The following is a 24,453-nucleotide window of genomic DNA, read 5'->3' as shown; positions in this document are numbered from 1 at the left end:
ATAATTTGTTCATCAGTTTTCCTAGTAGTCAGGTTTTCTTTTACCTATTTACTGTTTGGGGTTTTTTTCCCATATTCATGCAGTATATATTGTAGTAGTCGTCACAGATTGTTTTAAATGTTTAAAGTTAATTAAATGATTGTACATAGGGAAATGTGGCAAGATATTATTAGTATCCAGAACAGCAGCAAAGTCCAGGCATATAGCTGCAAAGCAGAGCAGAGTATAACTTGTGCTTTAATAAATAGCCTTATAAAGTAAAGTTAAACCTGTGTTCTGCAAAATTTCTGCACTCAGTAACAGCCCTTTTCTCTGATACTACTTTGGTTTTTATCTGAATTTATTTTGATTTGAGAGCAGCTGGGGAGTTCTGAGATATTTGAGTGTTGTATATATTTAACATGAACTGCAGTATCTGTGCTATTTTTTTTTGTTTTCTTACCTGCTTCTCACTCCTGGGATATATCTGGGAATCCCATACGTTCTTCTGAAGGAGAAAGACTGTTTGCATAATGCTTTCCAGATGCCCTGCTTGTATTTAGGGATACAAAATAAAAAATATCCCAGGCAGACCTGTACATAACTAATACAGATACCTGAGGCTGGTGACCTACACATCACAAATCTGAGCAAAGATTACTCCTATGACCATGTCCCTGATTTGTGTTGGATTGTACAAGGAGAGGACCAGTTCCCTTGATGATCCTGTCCTTGGGTTTGGCATTCCACTACTGATTCATGAACATCCTGCTCTGCTAACTGTTGTCAGCACCCAGGTGAAATCCTGGACATTGTTTGGGAAGCAAATTACTTTTTCTGTAGGGAGGATGGGATGTGTGCAGAGACTAAAATACATTCAGTTTAAGTGCACAGGGACAGTATATATGACATGGTGGATGGAGTAATTGTCACCTGGAAGAGATGCCAACTTTCTGGAGCAGATCACCCTCCTTAAAGATCCCCACTGCTGCATCCCTGAAACCAAGTCCTCAGTATCAGTCTTTTAGTGGGAGCACTTATGTCCCTCTTCCTCAATAGTTCCATCTTCAGTGTCATCATCATCTTCCTCAAAAAAGCTGGGATTGATTAAGTCAGTGTGGTGATGAAGAGTGAAGCAATGGGATGATGTTTTTAGTGATCAGGCTTTCCAGAAACACATCCTTATTGGACAGCAGAGCATGCCTGTGTAACATTTCTTGTGCATAAAAAAGGAACACATAAAAACTGCTGTCACAGTGCTGTCTTCACTGACAGCATTTAGAATGTCTGGAAAAAATTAATCTGTGAATCCAAATGTAACAAAGGAGATCAGAATTTGGGAGGGAGAAGGGGACTGTTAGCTGGGATGAACCTTTGGGTTTATGGCTCTGCAGCTATGGGGACCCACACTGCATGCCCTTTTCAGGCTTTAGTCACATCAGAGAATAGCAGGCTAAAGTATAACATATGATTTTTTGCTAATGTCTTGACTTTTTCTTTCTCAGTAACTTACATACCAATAATGTTATTTCCCCCAGTATTTCTGTGCTGCATGACTATGTCAAAGAGGAGCCATGATTTCATCACTGCCTGTTTCTACTTCATATATTTAATTTACAAAATCTTCAGTGTCTTTCAACACATTTTGATGTGTAATAATTTGTTTGGCAATTGTAACTCAGATGATGTATTTACCCATTGTGCCTTTATTTGTGTTCTAAGTGTACAACCATAAATAGTCATTATTTATGCTATTAGTGCTATTTTATTAAATCATGTGGACATCTCAGCTGAAGAATCCAAACACAAGCACATTTTGCAGTACTATTTTAGGAAATAGTCATTTAATAATGCACCCAACCTGGAAATGAATGGATATTTACAATTTCAGCAGCTTTCCACATGCCCCTTTGTGTACCATCATGTTTGACTTCTTCAACCAGGAGCCACATCACGTGTCTCTGCTTGTCCTACCTGGAACATATCCATGCATAATTCACTGTTAGGCTGCACAAATGCAAATGCCCACACAAAGGAAGCAAGAAGTCACTGAGAGCAGGAATCCTCCTTTTGGCAGCAGTGTGGAGTCAGGTCAAACAAAGTGCCTGTGTGATTGTGGCTGCATTTAGTGTTGGTGCTTGTTGGTAAGATGCTGTAGATGGAATGATCTTCTCAATCTTCTTAAAGGTTACAGTGATAGTAACTGCATATCATGCAGCATTTATTTTGGGTTTTCAGAAGGAAATTGTTGATTCTTAGTTCTCACAGAACTTTTCACTGCTCAAGTGAAGCATGGACTTGTAGTCCTTCGCAGTTCCAGATGGCATAAAGACCTTTGGTCTCTCTCTCACTGTTTTTAGATATATTTATGTCTTTAATTAGGACTATGTAATTAAAATATGTCAATTAAAACTGAGTAGCTGATAAGCAGAATGAGGCAAACTAATTCTGAACAAACTAAAACTTTGACTGTCTAGGAAACTGTTGAGCATCCCACCAGAAATCCCTTCATCCCAGTTCAATTAAGCATGCTTATCCGTACACAGGAAAATCCTACTTTGCTAGAGGCTGACATGAGCATCATCAAAATCAGCCGTTAATGAATGTTCATTAATATTATGAAAATCTCATTCCTTCTCCAAACACTTATGTGATTTATATCTATGGCCATTTCAGAAGACTGCAGTACACTACCTGCTGTGCTGGATCCTAGCAGTAACCTGAGAAAAATTGTATTAAGTTCTTACAGCTTAGGGATTTTTGCAGCATTTTTGAAAGGTCTCTAAAAGCTATTACTTACAGCTGCATACAAGCTTTGTAAAGTATTAACAGCACTACTTCTTCTGTGCTAAGTGGATTACTGCCATATACATTTGTAATTGGTGTAACAGTGCATGCAGAATTTCAAAGCAACCACTCAACTGAAAACTCTCATTTTATTAATAGCCCATTCATGAAGAGACTAAGAGAGGATTGTGAAAAGTGTAGAAGAATTGAAGTCTGATAAGAGAAGATGTGAGAACTGAACACCGCATCCCTTGGGCCCAAAGCACATGGCGACAGGTAGCAGAGACTGAAGTTTGCTCCTGCCTGTGGAAGCAGTACAAGACAACATCCTCTGTTTATGTAGGTGCTCAGCAGTGATTTCCCTATGTACACATTAGATATTGAGAACACCTGAAGCTATAGCCAGGGCCCACCCCTGCTGGGAGTTGTCTGGGTGCATTGATCCAGCATTGGTCTATACAATGTTTTATATTTCATGGTTGTCTGAGGTATCATCTGCAGGAAATTACCTTCTCAAAATCATGGGGTTTGCATTTTCCTGGCCCTCAGCAAAATCAGCTCCTCTTGAACAGTTGAGAAATGTGTTCCCAGGTGCTCTGTCTCCTTCAGAGAAACTGAGGAAGTGCAGGTTTCATTAGTGAGCTGTTTGCTGATCTCAAATGCTGCAGATCCAGTTGGGAAAAGCAGCAGTGTCTGTCTGGAGTGTACATGCATTCAAACCCCGTCTCTGCCTGATTCTTCCAGAACTCGCCTTGATGGGAAAGTACTGTGTACCTGCTGTACTTGTTAAAAGATACAACTTTTGAACTAGAATAATCTTTTGAGCATAATCAAAATTCCTAAATGCCAGCCAGAGTTTTCCCATGTCAGGTTTTGGTTCTCTCTTCCCCAGTTCATTCTGCACAGAGCTGTTTGCTGGGAGGTCAGTCAGTGTTGATGACTGCCTGTGTTATTAATTTTGATACATTCATATGTGCTTGCATAGGCATGTATATGCACATATTAGGTGCAGGTGATTTTTGAACACAGCTTTCACTAGCATAACTCAATATATAAAGTCAGCTACTTGTCCTGAGTCCCTGAGTTTGATTATTAGCTGGTACATGATGGGAACGACCACTGTGCCTCAGTATGCATGCGCAACGAATGACTGATAAACCTGAAACAATAGTATATTTATAGGACATAGTCAATAAAGCTGTATTTGATAAACCATCTTAAGCCACTTCTTTTTGCTGCCAATTGTTTTATCTGATTATCATCAGCAGCTTCTTCTTGCAGTGACTCCAGGGTGCAGACACCTAAAGTCTCCCATCACTTTCTTTCTCCTTGTCTTGCTGCAAAAATCCATTCTCTACAGGCCCCCACCTGCTGTGGTCTCCTCCCTCCCTTGCATTGGGCTCACCAAGCAGCAACAGTGGAGTGCTGAACTTCAGTTGGGTGAAAGTAGGGGTCCATATCAAGCTTAGGACTGAAATAATTCCTAATAGCTTCCTGTGCTTCTGTCTCCAGGTGTAGATTCCTCTTCACATGCTTTCACTATTGCAGGAAATCCAGGACTCCTGAGCAACTGAGCAATATGATCAAGCAGAAGCTGTTTATTGTTTACTTTAGACACATATTTATAGGTTCTACAAACTGCTAAGTACACACTTCTTGATTGGTGCCTTTGTCTGTTCACTCATTTTCTGCCTGCATTTCTCAGCGTAAATGGTTACAGTCCAGGTGTTTCACCGTCCTCTGTTATCTAGTTCTTGCCATCTTGGTATTTGGTTTCTCAGCCTCTTATTTCTTAATTTAGCACAATTTATGTTACAATAGCCTTGACAAATTCCTGAGGCTTTGATAACAAACTTAGGAGCAGGCTGGCTGGCGCACACTATGGCCTAACCCTTGCAAACCAAAAATGTGGACCTCACAGCTCTGACAGACCTGTTCAATCACAACCTGTAATTGCCACCTTCCAGGTAATTTTACCTGGTAGAATTTAAGTAAATGAGTGAGCTGGAGGTGGCAGTTGCATAATTAGCTTCAATATCACAATGCCATTTACCTGTTGCTTTGCATTGGCACTGGATACTAATCAGGCTTTCCCCATGTTGTTACCTCCTGGTCTTTGTCAGTGTATATGCAGTTTCCTTACTCTTTCCTAGAACATCTCTGAAATTTTGAAATTTTGCAGGCTATTTGCCTGCAAAAGTGAAAGGACTGAAAGGACAAAGTGGAAGTGCTGTCTTGTTAGATGTTAAACCCCACTTCATATAAAATTACATTCTCCTCTGATTTCTTCTCTGATCCACTGCGATTTCCAGAGTATTTTCTATTGCTAATGGTGAAGGAACTTGTTTTTTTGGAGAAGGGTCACATTTATTGTTAACCGTCAGGAGATTCAGATATGCAATATAAGATTACCTAAATTAGAGGGACAGATGTTTGTCTTTAAGAGCTTTTTGTTATCTTGACTAAGTGTTAAGACTTCCAGAATATTGAAACCCTAATCTTATATATTGCAATTTTTTGTTTGTTTGTCACTGTACATTTAAATTATGAAACACTGTATCAAGTTTAGGATTTATTTTAGTTTAATTTTTTTTTGAGAGATCTTTCTGCTGTGAAGAAAGACTGGCAGAAGTGGCTCAGCAGCATAATGTGCAAGTATAAATAGAATGCAAGCTGTCCATTTATCTCAGTCCTGATCTACTTATATTCATCTGATGCTTATTACAATCATGGTTTGTCTCTGAGCAGATACATCCAGTTAGGATTAAGCTTGGACAACTAACCTAATTCACTCTTGCAACTCACTCTTGTAGCTTAATTCAGGGTTTCTGTCTAGATTTCTTGTGAAACCAAATAATTCTTTAAACACCTAGCCCTTAATAAATCAGCATCAAAATATTAAGAATATTTATTGCTGTCTATGTTTTTATGAGATAGTGAGTTTGATTGCAATGGCTTTTTGGTTCACTCAGATATATCTTCATTCATACCTATTTCTGAAATTTATTCCCACTCCAGCTTCTACTACTATGTAATGGTATTTTATTAAATATATTTTCAGATGACAGATTCTCTAGAATACTTGACAGGACCCCTTTATGCTAGAAAGTTCTGCTAGAGTAGTCTGAAAGTGAAATATAAGCACACCTGTCCAATTCTAAGAAGCATAAAAATAATAAAGACAAATGTTTGTATCTAAACTTTATATTAATCTCATCCACATTGAAAAAGGAAGATTCAGTCTTTTCTTGTGTTTCAGGAATCTAGAATATCTATGAATAATGATTCATTTATTGGATTTTCAGACAAGTTTTCTCAGTATTTTCACTCTACAAGAACCCTGTGGGATTTGTGGGTGTAAAAATATCAACCTTTGTGTTTTTAACATCTCAGCTGCATTTTCTTTTTCATTTAAAATCAGCCTCTAGTTGATTCTTTATCGTTTTAGCTTAGTGACTGGCCTCTGGCATGGATTAATCTTTGACAACTCATTTTCAATTTTAAAAATTAACACAACCAACTTGCCATAATTCAACACTTCTATAGGGTTATAGAAAAGCTCAAGACTAAACATAATAATAATCAGTGCTAAGTTGTTATGCTGTGTGGGTGTTCAGCTCAATAAAACAACTTACATTTCAGATTAGAAGTTACTTGTATATTATCTTTTAATGTGTGCAAAACAATCAGTCCATACAAGAATGTAGCATGAGTCCAATTTATCTTTCTGTTTGTATGACTGTTCTCAACAAAATAAGTATGCAGGACATAATTGATGACACATGATTTAAAGAAAAGAATCTAAACAACATTTTCACTCTTCTTCCCCCTCATTTCATTTCCACTGTTACTGCAAGTGTGCTGGAAGATCCACATGACAAGATTTAGCTTGTATGTACCCTTATATTTGCTTTTAGAAACTGATCCAAGAAACAATAATTTCTGGGCTCTGCCGATGTGTATGGTAAATGTAGTTCCCCATGTAATTTTCAGAGTCTTTTATATTCTTCCTGTGAGATCAGTCCTGCAGCCCTCTGGGTTGGTACTGGGGGTGTGAGGGCCCTTCTCATACTGGAGTTTCTCCTGCCTGCCAGAACTCCAGGGAAAATGAGAGGGTTGGTGGAAGACACAGGCTGCACAGGGGGACTCTTGTGCCCCGTGTGCGTGGTGAGATCTTGAAGTGCCTGAGAGCTGCCACGTTTCTAGTCTGTGAGATGTACTCTTTTTCCTGAAAAACATGGTCTACAGTAGGAGAAATAGCAACACCAGGGGCAGTGGCTTATTAGGAGATATGGAGAAGTGTGTAGAAATGGAATAAATTTAGAAAAAACTCTAGAACAGTGATGATTCTGGTGCCAGAGCCTGCTGCTCTGTACAGTTAGGACGGATACATGCTCCTTAGCGTGTATCTTTCAGCATCACATCAAATGTGAGGATGTAAGGAAGGGCCTGTAAATAATTGTTAGGATTTGGAGGAAAATCACAGTAGGGCATTTGAGATGTCCTGTAAAGATAAGGCATCTGTGCAAACAAAAAGATCAAAAGGAGTAGTAGGAACATTTAGTGGTGAAGAAAGTGATGGCATTTTCATTTAATGATTCCCAAGAAAACTTGAAGTTACTGTTCAAAGTATTTTGCAGGTCCCTGGGAAAGGAGGAATCACAGAGTGTACAGCTGTAGGTCAGCGTGGCTGCTTCTTTGTCAATGTGCAGCACTCTGCCTGCAGTCAGAAGCAGACCTGGAAATGAAGCATGAGAAAAATAAGCCCTATTTCATTGCCACAATCGTGTTGATTCCATCAGGCTGTCTGCAGTCATTTAAAGATAATTGGAGGGGTGTTACCCACTGAATGTTACTGTTTATGTGATGTGAAAGGAGAGATAGGTACAGTCTAGTTGGTTCTGCCAACTAATACTCAAAGAATATCGCTGTCTATAAATTCTGAGGAAATTTGCTGATGCTGTACAGAGCAGAGATGTCCTTCAAATAGGAGCTTTTGTTATAGTAATGCCAGCAGCAAGGGAAAATATTCAGATTATTTTCCTGGAGATAGAAGCTGCTGCTGTTTGGAAAACAGTGCATTACACCATCTGTTTCCTTCTGATTGCGCACTACCATTGCCATTGTTGTGATTAATTTCTTTGCTTCTAGGCACAAATTTGAGTGCTTGAAAGAAGATTAAAAGCTTGTTTGCGGACAGGGATGTAGCTAATGGCTAGATTTCAGTAGGATTGTGTGTACTTACCAACTTTACAGTTTTGAGTCATAAATCTTCTGCATGCATTTGATATGTGAAGAAAGAAAGGAGAACATCCTTTTTCCTTGTAACAATGCTCTACCTGAGTTGCTGGTGAGGTTTTCACCATGTGCCGCTGGTGTCATCACACACGTAAAACAGCACTGGGACTAAGGGTCACTTTTCATAGAATCATTTAGGTTGGAAAAGACCTTTAAGATCATCAAGTCCAACTGTTAACCCAGCACTGGTGGGTCCACAGCTAAACCTTGTCCCTAAGTGCCACATATATGTCTTTTTAAATGCCTCCAGAGATGGTGACTAAATTACTTCCCTGGGCAGCCTGATCCAGTGCCTGCCAAATGTTTTTGTGAAGAAATATTTTCTAGTATTCAATCCAAACCTCCCTACTGCAGCCTGAGGCCATTTTCCCTTATCCTATCTGTCTCATTTTCTACTGAGGCTTTGATGCTGAAAGAAGATGTGTAGTTTCATCCTTATCCCACTTGATTTGTCAGAACAGGTCCTTAGGTCATGAGGCCAATGTGCCCCAAGAGCCCCAAAAAAGTGGTTATCCTGCCAGGTGGGAGGGAAGCCCTGCTGGCTGACAAATAGCCACAGATATCTCCTGGCCACTTTTGGTGCCTCCAATGGGAAACTCAGCAAGGAACACGTCGTGGTGCTGTCTATGTGGATGTTGTTGTTACCCTTGATCTAGCCAGACCCACTGCTTTGTGCCCCCAGTGAAAAGCAGCACAAGAAAATGCAGAATTTTGTTCAATATGGATGCTGTGTCTTACCTTTTCTTTGAACCCTGAGTATACAACACAGTGGCAGTGTGTATCATGGTGGAGTTCCACCACTAGGCTGTTCCTATCCTTCCTTCCTGTCCATTTCTGGGTGCTTAAGTTTGAAAACCCTTTGATCCAGAACATGTTGCACAGCTGCAAGATGAAGTGGTCCATCTGCTTGATATAATCAATTTGCAAAACAAGTGATGTTTGCATGAAACTCATCTGTTCTTAATTTTTTTTCAATCTTTTTCTTGGTTGTCACATTTCAAGATTGTCACATTTGTCCATGATTTCATGTTGAAAGTTGAACCTCTTCCTGCTGGGATTGTAACAATTCTCTGTCAACGCAGTGTATGCAAACTAATACTCTGTAATAGGGTGTTTAATATTTACTTCAATGTGACTTAATTAAAGTTTTCTGTTTGAATTTGCTTTCAGAGTAATAGATAATACCTCATATTTTAAAGCTCTTCTTCAGGGTGATATGCATAAACATACATTTGGTGTATATTTGGTATATATTTGGGTAGTGGCAGATCTGTGGCCATACAGGACATGGTTAAACAGAATTGAGAGGAAAATTTTGACTGCCAAGTAAAGCAGCATTATCAATTTCCTCTCTCCTGCACTGAAAGAGACAGGGGGAGCAGACAGTGTAGGGTTTCCTGATATGTTTTAAGAAAGCCTGGGATTCATTTCCCCTCCCTTCCTTCCTATTAGCTGTTTGTTAACTCCCAGGAAGACCTAGGTTTTTCTCATAAGACCTCTCTGCTCTCATATTCTGGGAACAAGCTCTGCCTTTGAAGGGCTCATTCCTCTGTGCAAATGCAGGGGGAGGAAAAGGAGTTGGATTGATGATGGGAGTGTGACTTTGGGCAAATGAACTGAAGAGGAGTTTCCAACTGACAGCATTGAATTCCAACTGACAGCATTGAATTCACAATGGTATTTTCTTCTAATCTAGCATGAGCATAGCACTTGTCCCTGAAGGAGACCAGGTGCTTGAGACAAAGTAGGAAATGCAGCAAGTGCCAGGGTGAGGTTTCTGTCTTCGGAGTGCAGAGCAAGACTGTAAAGGTAAAACAAAGACATTCAACTTGACTTTCTTCAGGAGAAACCTTGTGAGTTTCTTTGCAGCAGCTGGACATCCCTCACGTTCAGGAGAAGGATGTGAAGAAGGAGGTGATTGTACATTTGTGATTGTACCAGCTACTTGGGATGAGCACTGGGACTGGATCTCCCTGTGTGGCTGGAGGGCATTGGCAACCTGGATGTTTTGAGGGGGCTTTCCTTCATCCTAAACAGCACAGGGCTGTTAGTTTGGATATAGTTATTTTGGATAACACACTAAAATAGAGACAGTTTTGCACCTTTTTTAAATTTTCTTAAAATGTCACTTGTTAGTCTGACCTGCTTGTGTGAGGAGCTGTGACTTTTTTATTCATACTGATCCCACTGAAAGTAGACTGAAACTGTTGGCAAGATGTCCTGTCTACTGGGTGCAGCATGCTAGGAACTGAGAGGGTGTTGCAGCTTCATGCAGAAGACATCTTGGTATTTTCAGTGCATTAACTGCAACCAATCTTTCTTTTTCCTTTCTAGTGGAACTAGGTATTGGTTCCTGAAGAAAAGCATATACGATACCAGTAACTGCAACGCTCTTCCAGGACTTTAAATCTGAGGCTTTTTTCATAATTTTTGGTATCATCTGAATCTGACAAAGTAATTTTACACTCCATGGACATTTAAAAACAAAATTAGAGTGTTTTCCACTGTGTTAGAAGAGAGTAATTCTAAAGAGGAGAACTTTTCTTTCCTTTGCTGAATAGTTTGGTGAAGATACACCCATGTCTCAACGCCGCCTTTTAAGGGAAGGACATGAAAGTCCTTTTAGGATCCTACAAAGATTCTTCCAAATCCCTCATGGCAGAAGACACTCAAGAAATAACCCACATCAAATATGCTCTGGTGAGGTGAATGTATACGTGATCCTACAGTGTGATGTGTGTGTACACGGAATGTTGCAACTAAACTGGAGCAGGATGTGAGTGAGCTGAATATGAGCAGTAAGCAGCCTAGGATTTGTGTTACTGATGTCTTTCAACTGATGATTCTTGCAGGAATAAGTGGTTTGGGTTTTTTTTCCCTGAAAGTGTACTCATATAGGGATCCAGCAACTGTTACAGTTAAAAAATTCAAATCTTTATCAATATTAGGGTATTACTTATTATAGTAATTACTCTCTGTCACCAGTATCTACTGGAGAAAAATGTTATACCTTGTTTTTACTTGCATTTCCAAGTGTATGACAGTATCTAACATATATTTAAAAGCTTTACATCAGCCCTCCTTTTATATTCTAGAAGAACATTGCTTCAGTATTCCTCTCCTGAAAAGTATACCTATTAAAGCAGAAGAAAATATTTATAACTGTACTTAAAAAATCAAGAAGCCTCTGATCACATCTGTAATGTACTAAATTTAGGACTTTGCTACCAGTTACTAAGTCTCAAAATCTGTTTCATACAGTATGTGTTAGTGCTACTGATAATTACATAATCTTTTTGTTTAGTAAAGCTGTATTTTGTTGGGGTTTTATTCTTTTTCTCTGAAATGAGTTAACCCTGACTGGCTAAGATAAGCAGAAGTAGATTTTTCAGTAATTAATTAAAACTTTATTGTTTTCTTTTATGCATAGTGACCTATTATGATCCTTAAAAAAAAGAAAAGGAACTTTTTTGTTTCTTTTTAAATTGTTTTGGAAATCGACACCAACATAAACTAATCTGCCTTTGGTAATTTTAAAGGCTTTTCAGTATTCCTTTATTTGTTATTGACGTTTACTCTTAGAAAAAAAAAATACAAAGAGAAAAATACCTGTCTGGTGATTTTATTTCCTTACACCTTCATTTGTCCTATGCTTACTGAGTCTTTTGTTATCTATTGTGTTTGGAATTAAAATTATAAGGGTTTTTTAATAAAATTTTTTTATAACTTCTGAAATGTAGAGATTTCACCTTTCCTGACTTACCAGTTCTGGGCATTTGTGAGGCCAAGATTTGGTACTTTTAGGAGTGCTTACTAGTAAATTATCAAAACCTAGAAATTAATTCTATTCAGCTGAGACTAGAAAAAGTTTTGATGTAAATTGCTGTTAACAACAGTAAAGAAAAATCAGGAAAAATTTAGTAGTATTTTAACCATTTGGAATGCCATCTTGTAAAGCAAAACAAAACAAGGTCTCCTCAAATTTCAGTCTTACTTTCATTTAGGATTCAACTATCACTTGGTAGCACTCACACTGCAGTTAAATCCATAGTGTAGCCATGAAAGGCACTACTTTCACCAAATATTTTATTATATTTATGTTTTTGTGAGTTTCAAGCACCTGCTGGCCATTCATTAATGAATTGGAGCTAATCCAAAGTACAGGCAAAGCATCGACTACATGGTAGAAAATCACAAATTTGTTTGAACACCATTTATTGACCACATTGTAACAGATAATATTCCTAATTTTTGCCTAATTTCCTTTAGAACAAGATCCTTAATATAAATCTTATAATGCTATGCAATCATGCCTTACATCTTCCTTTCACTATTTAGAGGTGTGTGTGTGTAGTCAGAAAATAGTATGTTTCTGTAAGAAGCTGTCTGTTCTGTCTCCCACCCATCTTTATTATTATTCCAAAACTCTTTTTGATCATGTGGCAGCCTTTTCTGTTTGAAGTCTTCAAGTATGCAAAAATTCTGTTTCCTTTCCTTCCTGTTACCCATTTTATGTTGACAGTAGGAAAGCAATTACAAGCTTTTAATGTTACCCTTGTAAATCCAGTAAGAATTACTCCATTGTTTTGGTCAAAGGTGGTTTCTGGCCTTTTGGACTGATAGGAGTTTTCCCGCCTTCCTGGTAGCAAACCTCAGCTTTCAGGGGCACTTGCAGACAAATGCTACACAGAAGGTGGATCAAAGTTTCACACTGTGGAAAGGGAGAGGTATTCCAGCCTGAGAACATTTCTGTCCTGTAGCTATGCTGGGTGAAATCACAATTTTGGCAAAATGAATTTCCAAAGTAAATGTGCTTGTGATTCTATGAATCCCATGATGTATGCACCTCTCTTCTTGTGACAAAGTTGAGCTGCTCTGTCCTGTTGTGCCAAATCTCACAAGGCTTGGTTCTCTCTTCATTAGCATCTCTGGAAATTGCTGAGAGCATGTGTGCTTTGCTGTCACTTCATCCTTTCCCTGCATGTTAAAATATTTAATATAGCATATAGAAACGTTTAACTGAGCAATAAATGTCCTAGTTCATATATTGATTTTGCATTACCTTATTTACCTTAATAAGGGAAGCTGGGCTGGTTTCCAGAGTCATCATACTTCATCAAATCCATCTTTGTTTTATTTTCATTTTAACAAAGCAGACTTTATTTACTTACAGCTTGTTGACAGTTGGCTCTGTCCTGCTTGGCCTAATCTTCGTTGTGCTGTTCTGTGCAGGTGTCTTTTACTCAGGGCAGGCTGTGTTCCTGGATCCACTCACCGTGGCTGACCCAGGCTCTGGTGACACTTGCTCTTTGGAATGCAGACGTTTGGGACCAGGTGCCATGTGGCTCCTCCTGCCTGGACAGGCAGGGCCTGGGCTGGTACAGTGAGTGCTGTGAGACAGCATTGTGTTTTCTGAATCCATCCCTGACTGTGCCTTCTGTGCTGCTTCATCTCTGACTGCAACAGGTGGGACAGCACTTGTGGGTGTGTGGAGGGTTTCAGCCCTGGGAAGCTGTGGCTCTGAGCACTTCTCTGGGGAGAAGTCTCCCCGTCTCCCATCAGCAGGGGAGATTTTCCAGGGTGCTGTGGCCCTTTGTGAAGGGCATCCCAGCACAGGGCTCACAGACTGTGCTTTGAGATTCTCCCTCTTCTCGCCTTCTCTAAGCAAATGGAAACAGTAGGTCAGCTTAACCCAGAGCTGTAGAGCAGGTCTGGCAAGGGGAGATGCCAGAGACATCTATCTTCAGTCTGTGCTGTGCTTGGTATGGATGGGGAGTATCTTTGGAGGCATTCTGTCGTCTGCATCTTTTCACTCTGGATTCAGGTTGGTTTTCTGACAATGATGCTGAAGCTTTAGGATGGGATTTGTTGTGTATTGTTCTAGGAGTGTGATGAATGGGTGGCTGAGGAGAGTGTCTGTGTCACAGGGTCCTTCCAATCCAAAGAAGTTCTGTGAAAAGGCACAGAGAGCAGCACTGCAATGTGGCTGTCTCATAGGTTTTTGTATTGGGTCAGACAGAGCTTGCTTAATCCATAAACTGAACAATCCACCACAAAGAGTGAAGAAGAGTCTAGAGGAACAGCACCTCTGCATCATCTTTATCAGCCAAGGGGATGCAGATGTGGTACATGTTTTCCTGAAGCTGTATGAGTATTTCTGTGGGATATTGGGCATTCTTGTACGGGGAGAGGGAGTTGGTTTATGGACAGGCTAGCAAAATGTGTGGATGCAGGAAATGTCAGACTGAACACACAAAAATAGCAGAAATATTTAAGTACCTGAAAGCTTCAGTGTAGCCAAAGCGTGGCTGGAGCCTGTGCAAAAACTGGTCCAGCATTTCTGGTCAGTGTTAAAGTCTGCCACAACTTCATTACTGTTAGTCCCCACACTAGATAGGTCCAGGTGTGTGAGGCTGTATTTACTGTTTGCTGCATTCATGCCTCTGTTTGATGGCTGCATAAAGGTGTTTAAAAGGGGTTCGTTTGATATTTTGAGTTTCTGTGCTTGGGACTTTGATTGACCTGTCCTGCTTGAAATACTCTTGCAGTTTTTTGATCAGAAAGATGGAGAAGAGTTAGTTGTGATTCCATAGCAGAGGTGATAAACTGGACCTGTGAGTGAGCAATTCAGTATGACTAGTTCCAGATAGCATTGTGAATATCTGCATGAAAAACAGTTTTGCTTTGCCTTGTTAAAGCCTAGCACGAACAACTATATGTTAAGGGCTTATGCTTATATATACTGTATCAGACACTGGGTGTATCAGCAGTCTGTAAATATTCAGGGTGGGGTGATGAGGGGAAAACACTATAATTATAAGAGATAATTACAAGAACAATGGCATTAGTGGGAGAAAATATATTTGTAAAGTCATCTTGTGCCACCTGTTGTATTTATGGAACAAAGTTCAGGTAATGCAAAAGCTCTTACCTTCTCAGGGCAGTGTGTTCTGAGCAGGGGAAGGGAAAAGTGGACCTCTTTCTTCTCTGATGATGGATCAGAGAGGAATTTCAGTAGCAGAAATGAAGAGTTATTATTTTTTCTCAGAATGGTGTTCATGGCTGGACTTTGTAGCGCAGGGTAAGTTGGCTTAACTTTTAACTCCTAGATTTTGTAAATGTAAACAGACCTGTGTAGTCTGCTAAGTCAGGGGTGTGTAAGGTGTGTGGCTTGGGGCTGTGCTCTTTAATAAAACATTTTAAACATGTTTTATGTGTGTCAAAACCCCCCATGTATTTCAAGAATCTTAGTATAAACTTTGCTAGCTCATTCATCCTTGAAAATACCTTGTTCATAGAAAACCCATCATTGGAGAGTCTGAGTGGTAAATGGTAGTATTTGGTTTGTACTTAAAACTCCTTTTTCCAAAGGAATTAGAGCATCAGGAATTTTAGAATTTAAATTTTCATATAAGGTTTTTATAGACTTTTTTTTCAGACAGCATTCCTCAAGCTTATTACCATTTAATAACTGTGATGTAGGTAATTGATTTATTTGGCTCAGGCAAGTTACTTGGTGAAAAGTGAGCACTTCAGCAAAACCAGTCATAGCTGACATCCTTGTGGAGACAGAAAAGGTCCCAATCAAGCTGTCCATCAAAAGTGAACTGTTTATTTCCTGAAATTATTTTCACAGCATCATCACACAATTTAATAGCAATGTGTTCAGTATATGTTTTCTGATAAAGAGGTTATTACTATTCAGAGACCAATTCAGCAACACTGGCAAATGTTTTTCTTCCTTCACTTAAGTGTCTGTATTGACCTATCCTATAAATCTGAGGAACCTTAGCTTCTTTTTTTTTTTAACCCTTTTTTCAGCTTTTAAAAAAAATTAAAATCTTTATTTGTTTGTATTAAAAAGTAAAAGTGAAGGAAACGCATGATTAGAGAATTGTATTTTACAATAAGATGCATGCTGTGATAGAAAGTGGAAATATCTAAAAAGCATGACATTATAAAGCGGAAATATCTAAAAAGCATGACATTATCAGCAAATTTGTGAGATTGGTCCCACTCAAGATTTCTGAAACTACTTATTATGTCCTATTATTTATGTTAAAGAAGTGATTTGAATACAATTAGAACATTCTGGATTGTGCTGTTGTAAAAGTTACTATTTCCAAATTATTGGTGCCTTATTTCAGAGGACAGAATGCTACTTCTCCAGCTGTATGCACAATAAGGAAGGAATACTTCTTGGGTTACTGCTATACAGACCACCACTTTTAGGCTCCTGGATGATGATTCTTCCAAGAAAACAAAGACTTTTGAGAATCTCTCTAATGAGCAAGAGACACACACAGAACAGGGAGCAATACAAGACTGTGCCTCTAGGCTTCTCTTCTGTAGATCCACACTGAACTCCATGAGCCTGATCCCTTGGACCTCTTCAGCCTCTCTTCTGCCCTGTTTGCTAAGATTTAAGCTGTCTTTGAGTTTTCTTGCAGGGAACAGACCTATTCCAAGGGGTTGTTGTTGTGTGACGTTAAGGGTTGCAGATGTGAATGGTGGAAAAAAAAGTGAAAAATAATTCCATTACTTCCATATATGTAAAATGAATCCTCAGAAAATGAAATCTGACTGTGCCTTTGACTCTTTAAGTGGGGGAAAAATGTTGTCCTGACCATTAGTACTATTTTAAAAGCCCATTTAATTACAGGCAGTAGCTGTATATGACATTATACCATAATGGGCAGTGAGACAGTAGGAATTTATATTTTTCCTGCTTTCATGGCCACTGAAGAATATATGAAAAAAATAAAAAATACAATAGTGGAAAAAAGAACTTAGAGTTTCCCTGATCAACAATCTCAGGGACTTTGCTTCAATACTTTAGAGTTAAAATGACTGGCTTTTCTTAGACTTTTGCTTTCCCACATGTCAACAAGTAGATATTTACTCTCTGGGCAGAACCAGTCCTGGAGGCAGGATGTAGCTTTATTTACTCCCTTTATCTTCGTCATTGTTCTTCCAAGGAGTTGCCAATCTCATGTACTGTTGCAATCTGTTTAGTTCTGCTGAAGTTGTGCTTAGTAGGATGGTTTGCACTACTTCCTCTTACTGTGTATGCTTACAGTGTTTAACTAAATCCCATATGATCTTCCAATTAACCTCAGAGGTTAAGCCTACCTGAAAAGGTTGAACACACACAGCCTCGTGCTGAAGCAACCTAAGCCAAAAGGATCAAAGTTTATTGTAAGGTTTCCAGCACTTCCTGACTAAAGCTAGCTCTTGTATTTACTTATTTATTTTATCTTAGTTTGGAGCCATTACATCTTCTTTCAAAGCAGGAAGCGGAGATCAGTGCAACTTTTATGTCTTTTATTTCTTGCTCAGTGATCTAAAAAACATCCTAAAAAAGATTTTATTTTAATCAGCAGTCAGTTTATCTGGCATCACAGTTTGTTTCTTGCACTTGAACTCGGGTATGGCATGAAACCTTCTTCAGTCTTGTTGGTTGGTGTTTTTCTCCTGAAAATAATGGCCAAGGGCTGCTGACAGCTCTGGTTTTCACATCTCCTTACTTTTCATTAGTATCTGTCAGCAGTCTTTGGTGTCATTGACTGTGAGTTTGTCAACTTGCTCACAATTCAATGTGAGGGACTAGGCTGTTGAGTAAGATCATTCTTTCCTTTTGGAGTTAGGCCAAAGAACTAAGTGAGGACCTGGAAATTTTCTATAGTGACTGCTTCTTCTCCCTTCTTACCCCCAGGTGGAAAAAAAATGAGGTTTTTCCACTTACACTGTTGACAGCATACAGTGAATCTCAGCCTCATCTAATTATTATCAGTCTTACCCTCCTTTGTAACTTCAAATTTTCTAGTAAACTCTGGAGCTTTTGTAAATAGAGGTCACAAAAAAGTGAGGCCAGGAACCAAGTTAAACAAAGATCCTGAAGGACTCAGTGGGAATGGCTTGTGGTTGTCTTTTAGTAAGGAGTTTTGTCCACTTACCAAACCACAGCAGTTGGCGGAGCAGTTGGGAGGGAGTGAAGCTGTAATCTCAGGTGTGAGCAATTAGTCGAGAGTACACTTCTAAAAATTGAGTCCAGTACAATTCTCATGAAAATTCCTCTTAGAGTTGTCCTGGATTACAACAGCTCTTGTGATGTGTGAATTACCTACCGTAATCTAAATGTGGAGAGGGCTGTAGTCTGAGAACCATTAGGAGTTTCAGATGGACAAGCTTAACAAAAAGAGAACAAAATCTTGCTTTTGTTCAGAGAACAAAACCATAGGTGCTTGGTTTTGTTCTCTGAATGATTTCCTCTCTTGATTTATTTCTCTGAAAAATCACTTTAGAATTACGTGATATATAGTTTATAGGGTTCTGTGGCAGAGAGATAATGGAAGAACTCATTTATCTGTTTTTTGGCTTTTGGGGAAGGAGCAACTTGTTTTTCAGGCTCTTTTTTGAAGGAAAAATGCAATATATATTGCCTTTGGTTTTGTCTTCTTTCATGAAATACAAGCAACTTGTTTCATGCAGTGAGTCTGTGGAGCAGAATACTCTCTAATTCCTAAGACATCATGATTAAAAAATAAACTTCTTCTCTGCTTTGGCCAAACACATAATTCTTACCATCTTTGGTGGATTCCAAAGGTGTATATGAGAAAGCGGATAGGGATTAATACGTGTTTTTAAAGAGAGGTAGTATGTGAAATGAAGAATTCAAGATGTTGTCTCTATCCTTTTACATTAGAGAAACTTTACCTTTCTAATACTGTTTGTTGTAGCTGCATTTTTGAAACAAACTCGAGACATGTCCTTCTGGAAGAGAACACAGCTCACCTTCAAGACTCCTTTCAAACTCTGCAGCTTCTACCACCAAATCTCTAGTAGTGTTTTCAGACATTTTAACTTGGCTGTGCATTTGTGTCATCTACCATGATGGCTATCAAAGACTGTTTAAGGACTTCAGATGCAAGTAAAGGTGATGTCTGCTACTTTCAGTGTAAACTTTTGCCCTTTTGGTTGATAGCATTTGACCTTGGTTCTGTCTCTGATTTTTTTTTTCTGACTTCCAGCTATTGAAAATTATGTTCTTTGTCTGCAAGGTAAGTTGTAATAATAATTTTTGCAGATGTTGTCATTTGCCTTTAGAGAGTTATTTTAGGGTCCAATTCTTTGTGAAAAAAAATTCAAGATTTCAAGTTTTTTGGGGTTTTTTAGTTTTTTTCTAAGCTGGTTAGCATGCTCCCAGGTATGAGTAATGTACACATCCAATTTAGCATAAAACCACTTCTACTGCTACATTCACTAGAAGTATTAAAGGAGGTTTTCTGGTATCTACCTTTAATATTAAAGCCTAAAAACATAAGAACTGTCTTAGTGGCTCCCAGTAAAGCCTGTTTCCTTACCTTTGCCAAAAGGAGGATTTGGGGGTTTGGCCCAGTCCTTGAAATTTCTTTCTATATTCAGCTGTCTAAATACAAATCAGACTGTATGCAGAGAACTTGGGTGTGTTGGAAAAATCTGTAATGAACCTTAGGTTTTGAGGTGTCAGGAGGTTGTTTTGGGGATCATGTGCTTGGACCCAGGCGACAGCTTTCTCCCTGAAGGTGCCCAAGCCACCATTTGGCAGTGTTTAATCCAAGAGCTGGGATTTGTCTGTCCTCTTTTTCAAGGATAAAAGTCTTACAGCCACAAGAGCTATGGATCGTTCTCCCAGTGTTTTCCACTCTGGCATGCTTCCAGTGTAGAAAAGAGAAAAGGTATTCCCAAGCCCATCTTATCAGATGGGGTTTCAGCCATTTGCCCAGTTTCAGGTCACCTCAGTTTATCCCCTTCAGCATTACAAATTAACCCAGCATATTTTCTGGGAACAAGGAGTCATAAACATAGTAATAACAACTGTTTTCCACATTAGTTTGCTTCCTTTTCTGGGTTACAAAACCCTATTATTATTATTGTTTACATTTAAACAATGAGAATGCTCTGTCCCTGCACACCAGCCTCAAACCCTTGTGGTCCACAGAACTTTTGTGGATGCTCTATAGCACACTCATGGTAGCATGCTGCTGCCCTGAAGTCTCCTCTGCAAACAATGGCCTTGTTCAATCTTGAATAGTTTAAATTTTTCTAAAACTATTTCCTCTATGTGACAATGTTTATTTTAGAAAGGAAAAAACAGAGATTGCTCTGGTAGCCTGCAGAAGGCATCGGTGCTTTGTGGGGGGACATGTTTTAGAGCACAGTGACGACAGTTAAGCAAGTGAGAGGAGGCAATGTGGTACAAAACAATAATATAAAACCAGAGAAAACGTGACAAAGTAGGCTTTGGGTTGCAGTGTGCCAAACTGTGGAGTACACCACAAATACACTGATTAGCTGCCAATCTCTGCTATTGCTTGGGAGGCAATAACTTTGGTGGAACTGCTGCCACACATGGGAACAGGCTTACATTAGATCTATTTCTCAGCATTCAGGCTTCAGGAGAAACTTTGTTTGCTGGTTTATAGCACAGTGCTTGCTCTAAAGTGCTCCCTGCAAGAGGGGTATTTACACAAGCTCTTTATCAGCCAACTGCTGCTGGCTGCACCTGTAAACCTTTAATGCCTGTGAATTCACCCCAGTGGGGCTGGCTGAAGCTAAATACCTCTCAGCTGCCAGGGAGTGCCAGGTAGATGCAAGTGCTTTTGGGCAAGCTCATAGTAGAACTGAGTTTTTTCCTTCCACTCAGGTGCAATGACAGCTTCTTTCTGCTTGCCCAAAGAAGAAAACATGAAATCAGCTCAATGAAGTCAAGGCTTTTTGTTGTTGGTTTGTGGAGGCTAACATACTAATATGCTGTTACTTGTTTGTAGCTGAGCTGCTGTTTTCTTCACTAGTTAATAAAATAGACTTATTAAAAATAAGATGTGCAAATTTTTTTTGTGCCCTAAAGAATTACATGCCAGTAACAGCAAGGACTTGAAACAGCTTATATATAACACATATTCAAATTTGTTCATAGCACAGAGGAAGATATTCCATTGAAGAAAAAATCCTGAGAACTGATGCACTTTTCCAGAGTCAGAATGGGGAAAAAATGGAATATATGAGGGTCCCTTATACCTTACTCCCCTAAATGCTGTGAAAAAGTGTGTACAAGATATTTCCTAAAGAAAATTTCAATTTCTTGCCCTGAAACTTCCCTCAAAAATATAGTTTAGCAAATAAATCCTTGTTGCGAAGTGGGGGTACTTTTAATACTCTTAATATCACTTTGCTGTTGTTCTGTTTGTCTGAGGAATACATTTAGTTCTTTGCTGATCCTTTGAACTGGATGGGTATCTGCATTTGCCATCCATGGTATTGAGCATTTTGTGTCCTGGAAAGGTGTCTGTAGGTGTTGAGCAGTGGCTGAAGTGCTGCAGTGTGGGGCTGAAAACAGCAGCACTTACAGGACACACTGTGTTTGAGCATGGAGAGATGGAGGCTTTTGGCAATGGACATAAAAACTGTCATGTTGGAAATACACTGTTAAACACTTCAAAGATGGGCTGTAGGATGAGACCTGAAGTGAAGGGGCCTCATTTGATGCCACGCCAGAGCAGGGAACTACAAAGAGTGCTCTCACCTTTGATCCACATGCCTTGTGCTTCTTCGCTTAGTGCAAATACAGGGGTAAAAGCTCAGTTCAAATTATGTTGAACTAATCAGGTACAGTCTTGGTAAGGCAGGAGCTGGTGGAAAATAAATGCATTTTTTTTCAGAGTCAGCAAGAGGAAGAGCAGAAAAAAAAAGCTGGGAGTTGTGTCTTATTCTTGTTAGATTCATGGGCATTAGTTCAGCTGCTGCGTGTGTCAGAACAGGTGGAATTTGCTCTTTGGCCTTTGTTTCATCTTTCTTTACATCTTCATTCTCCTTATGGAAAGGAGAAGAAACACAAAACTGTTTCAAAAGCCTCTTGGGGTTGAGGCATTTTCCCAGAGCAGCAGATGCAGGGGACCCCAGAAGCATTGCTTTCTGTTAATTGTGATACCCTAATTGGTGGAGGCTGGCAAGTTGATGTGGTGGGCTGCCAAGTTTATATAAGTTTGCATAATTACATCTCTTACATGGCTGGTGCATCTCTTTCTGCCATTGCTCATCTCAAAATAGTGTGAAGGTTTTAAAGGAGTGCTGAAAAATCCAGCCTGATGAGAGGCTGGTGCTCCTAAACCACCCTTGGCAGAGGTGGGGTTTTGTTGTCTCACGCCACAAGCCAGCCTGGGCTGTCACACCTGGGCCCAAAGCAAATACAGTAACAGGGCAGGTAGCTGGCTGTAATGTGGAAAATGAGGGTAATGCTGCTGTTAAAAAGCTTGTCCTCCACACTGCTTCCCTGAATGGGCCAGGAAGCATCCCAGGAGACTGGAAAAAAAGGAGAATGTTGCTTTAGGTTGATTAAAATCACAGGGACTGGCTGCTTTTTCAATCAGGTAAGGACATAGGCTTCCTGTTTGGATCCTGGAGACTGGAAACAGGACATGGCTACAGCTGCTGTGCTGCAGTTGTTTGTGGATGTTACAACAGCTCTTTGCAGACTTAGGGGTTTTTTTAATCCTATTTTATAGAAGTGGCTGATTAAAGAAATCGCTGCCTTTTAAAATAATATGTTAATAGTTTCTTTAAAATCCTGCATCTACAAAATAAAAAGGCCAGGTGTAATTTATATGTCTTTCCACAGAAAGCAACTCCTGTGAGCTTTACCTTTTTTCCACTGACTAGATTCAACCAAGAATATTGTGCTGCTAAGTACAAGGGATGGGGTATTTTGTTCTCTCAATGTGGTGAGACTTCCTTTCTTTGAAGGAAGTGAATTTCGGTTGAGAAGCAAAAGCAGTTCTCCTGGTTGCCTCTCCAGAAGGAGTCAGTCTGTTTTCTGCTTCTTTCCTTTTTGATCAGTGGAAAATGGCCTTGTCTTTTGCTGGTATTAAATATCTTCTTGTCTTGAGGAAAATGTGAAGCTTGTTGAAGCCCAGGAAGGTGAAAGAATTGGCAATGGGAGAAATTGAGATACCATTTTGGAAATATTTAAATGGGGGGAATGGTGACCTTTGAGGATTGCTCAGTGCATTTGCTTTCATTTTTCACACTTTTCCCATGTGTGGGGACTTTGTGGGTTGCACAGCCACAGACAGCTTGCTGCAGTGTGCACGCCTAGGCCACAAAAATTCCAAATCATGAGTCAAAATCAAAACTGCCTTGATAAGTAAGAAGACTGTGGCATTTTTATCCTATCGGTTATGTAGATTTTACCATTTTCAAGTGTGATGTCACAACAGTGTGGGTCAGATTTATGCAGTGTAAGGAGGACTTCAGGTTGGTAGCCCATTCTGAAGAATTTTGCTTATATTTGCCAATCTAAGATGACAAGTAATGATATGATCTTATAACCAGTATTTTTCTATTCCATTTGAAGCTATGAGTAATCCTTCAGTACTGAAATATCATAATTACTTGTCCAAACCCGCCCCAATTGATTATTTTAGAGATGTGACGGAATGAATATTTTTTTAGCTCTTAATTTTGCCTCACATCAAAACAGGTCTCTCTTCTTGGCTCTCTGTCCTGTTTGCTCTTTATGGATTTTTGGAAATGATGATTTCTGCAAATTTTCCTTTCCTTGCTTTGTAATAAATAGTTTTGTAGCCTTTATCTGTGCTCATCAGCATTACAGGAGCATATGATATTTTCTTTGGAACCGGTTCTTCCACAACTTTTGACCTGAAAGTTTTTCTGTTTCCCGAGTATCTTGTTCATCTGGAAAAAAAAAAAAAAGATTCTGTGTACTTTAAGAGTCATTAAAAGGGTTTCCTATTGCTGACAAAGTTTTATTTTATACTTTGGCTATAAATATATTTGTGGTTGTGGCAAAACACTTCATTGGTTGTAGTGGTCTCTGTTGGTTTTCCTTGCTTACTGAAATAATATTTTTACTAATATCTATGTTACAGAATATATAATAAACCTGTTTTTCCTTTTCCTGTGCTGCTTTCATAATGTATTTCTGTTGTTATTACCCACTGTTGAGTTCTCCTTTCTGCTGCCACTAAGCTCCACATCCATTTTTTTCCTACTTCGTTTGCTCCTTTAGTCCCACTGGTGATATAAAAATGGATCTCATCCTCTTGATATTTCCAAATTTTAGTCCTGCCTTCTAGCCAAGCTCAGCAGTGATTTGGTTTCCATCTTTAATCACAGTTTTCAGTTGTCATCAGACTGCAATCTCCCACCTCTGCAGAAACCTTGAGCCCCAAGCCAGAGGTGCTCTTCTCCTGGATAGCAGCATCTCTGTTTTGGCACTGATGCTCTGAGTCCTGCTGCTATTTGTGGAGTTAAAAAGGTCACATCCATTTCTTTGTTGGCTTTGCAGCTGGGGGCAGAGGAAACTGCCACTAAATACTGCAGAATAAAGTG

At 39.3% G+C, this 24,453-nt stretch overlaps 1 protein-coding gene across 8 annotated transcripts in view; it reads left to right on the top strand.

The window, feature by feature from the left end:
* Positions 1-24,453, top strand: part of MCF2L (MCF.2 cell line derived transforming sequence like) — a 145,710-nt gene that overhangs the window by 38,869 nt on the left and 82,388 nt on the right. The window contains exon 1 of one of the 8 annotated variants that reach the window (XM_059492326.1): positions 9,596-10,764. The exons of the other annotated variants lie outside the window; for them this stretch is intronic. Coding sequence (XP_059348309.1) covers positions 10,644-10,764 — 121 coding nt within the window. The 5' untranslated portion in view covers positions 9,596-10,643. Of the gene's footprint in view, positions 1-9,595; positions 10,765-24,453 lie in introns of those variants that run through there. 8 annotated transcript variants of the gene reach the window in all.

This window comes from Ammospiza nelsoni, chromosome 2, assembly GCF_027579445.1.
Source record: "Ammospiza nelsoni isolate bAmmNel1 chromosome 2, bAmmNel1.pri, whole genome shotgun sequence".
NCBI lineage: Eukaryota > Metazoa > Chordata > Aves > Passeriformes > Passerellidae > Ammospiza > Ammospiza nelsoni.
The sequence above is the reverse complement of the archived record's forward strand: the minus strand, read 5'-3'. Positions and strand labels throughout refer to the sequence as shown.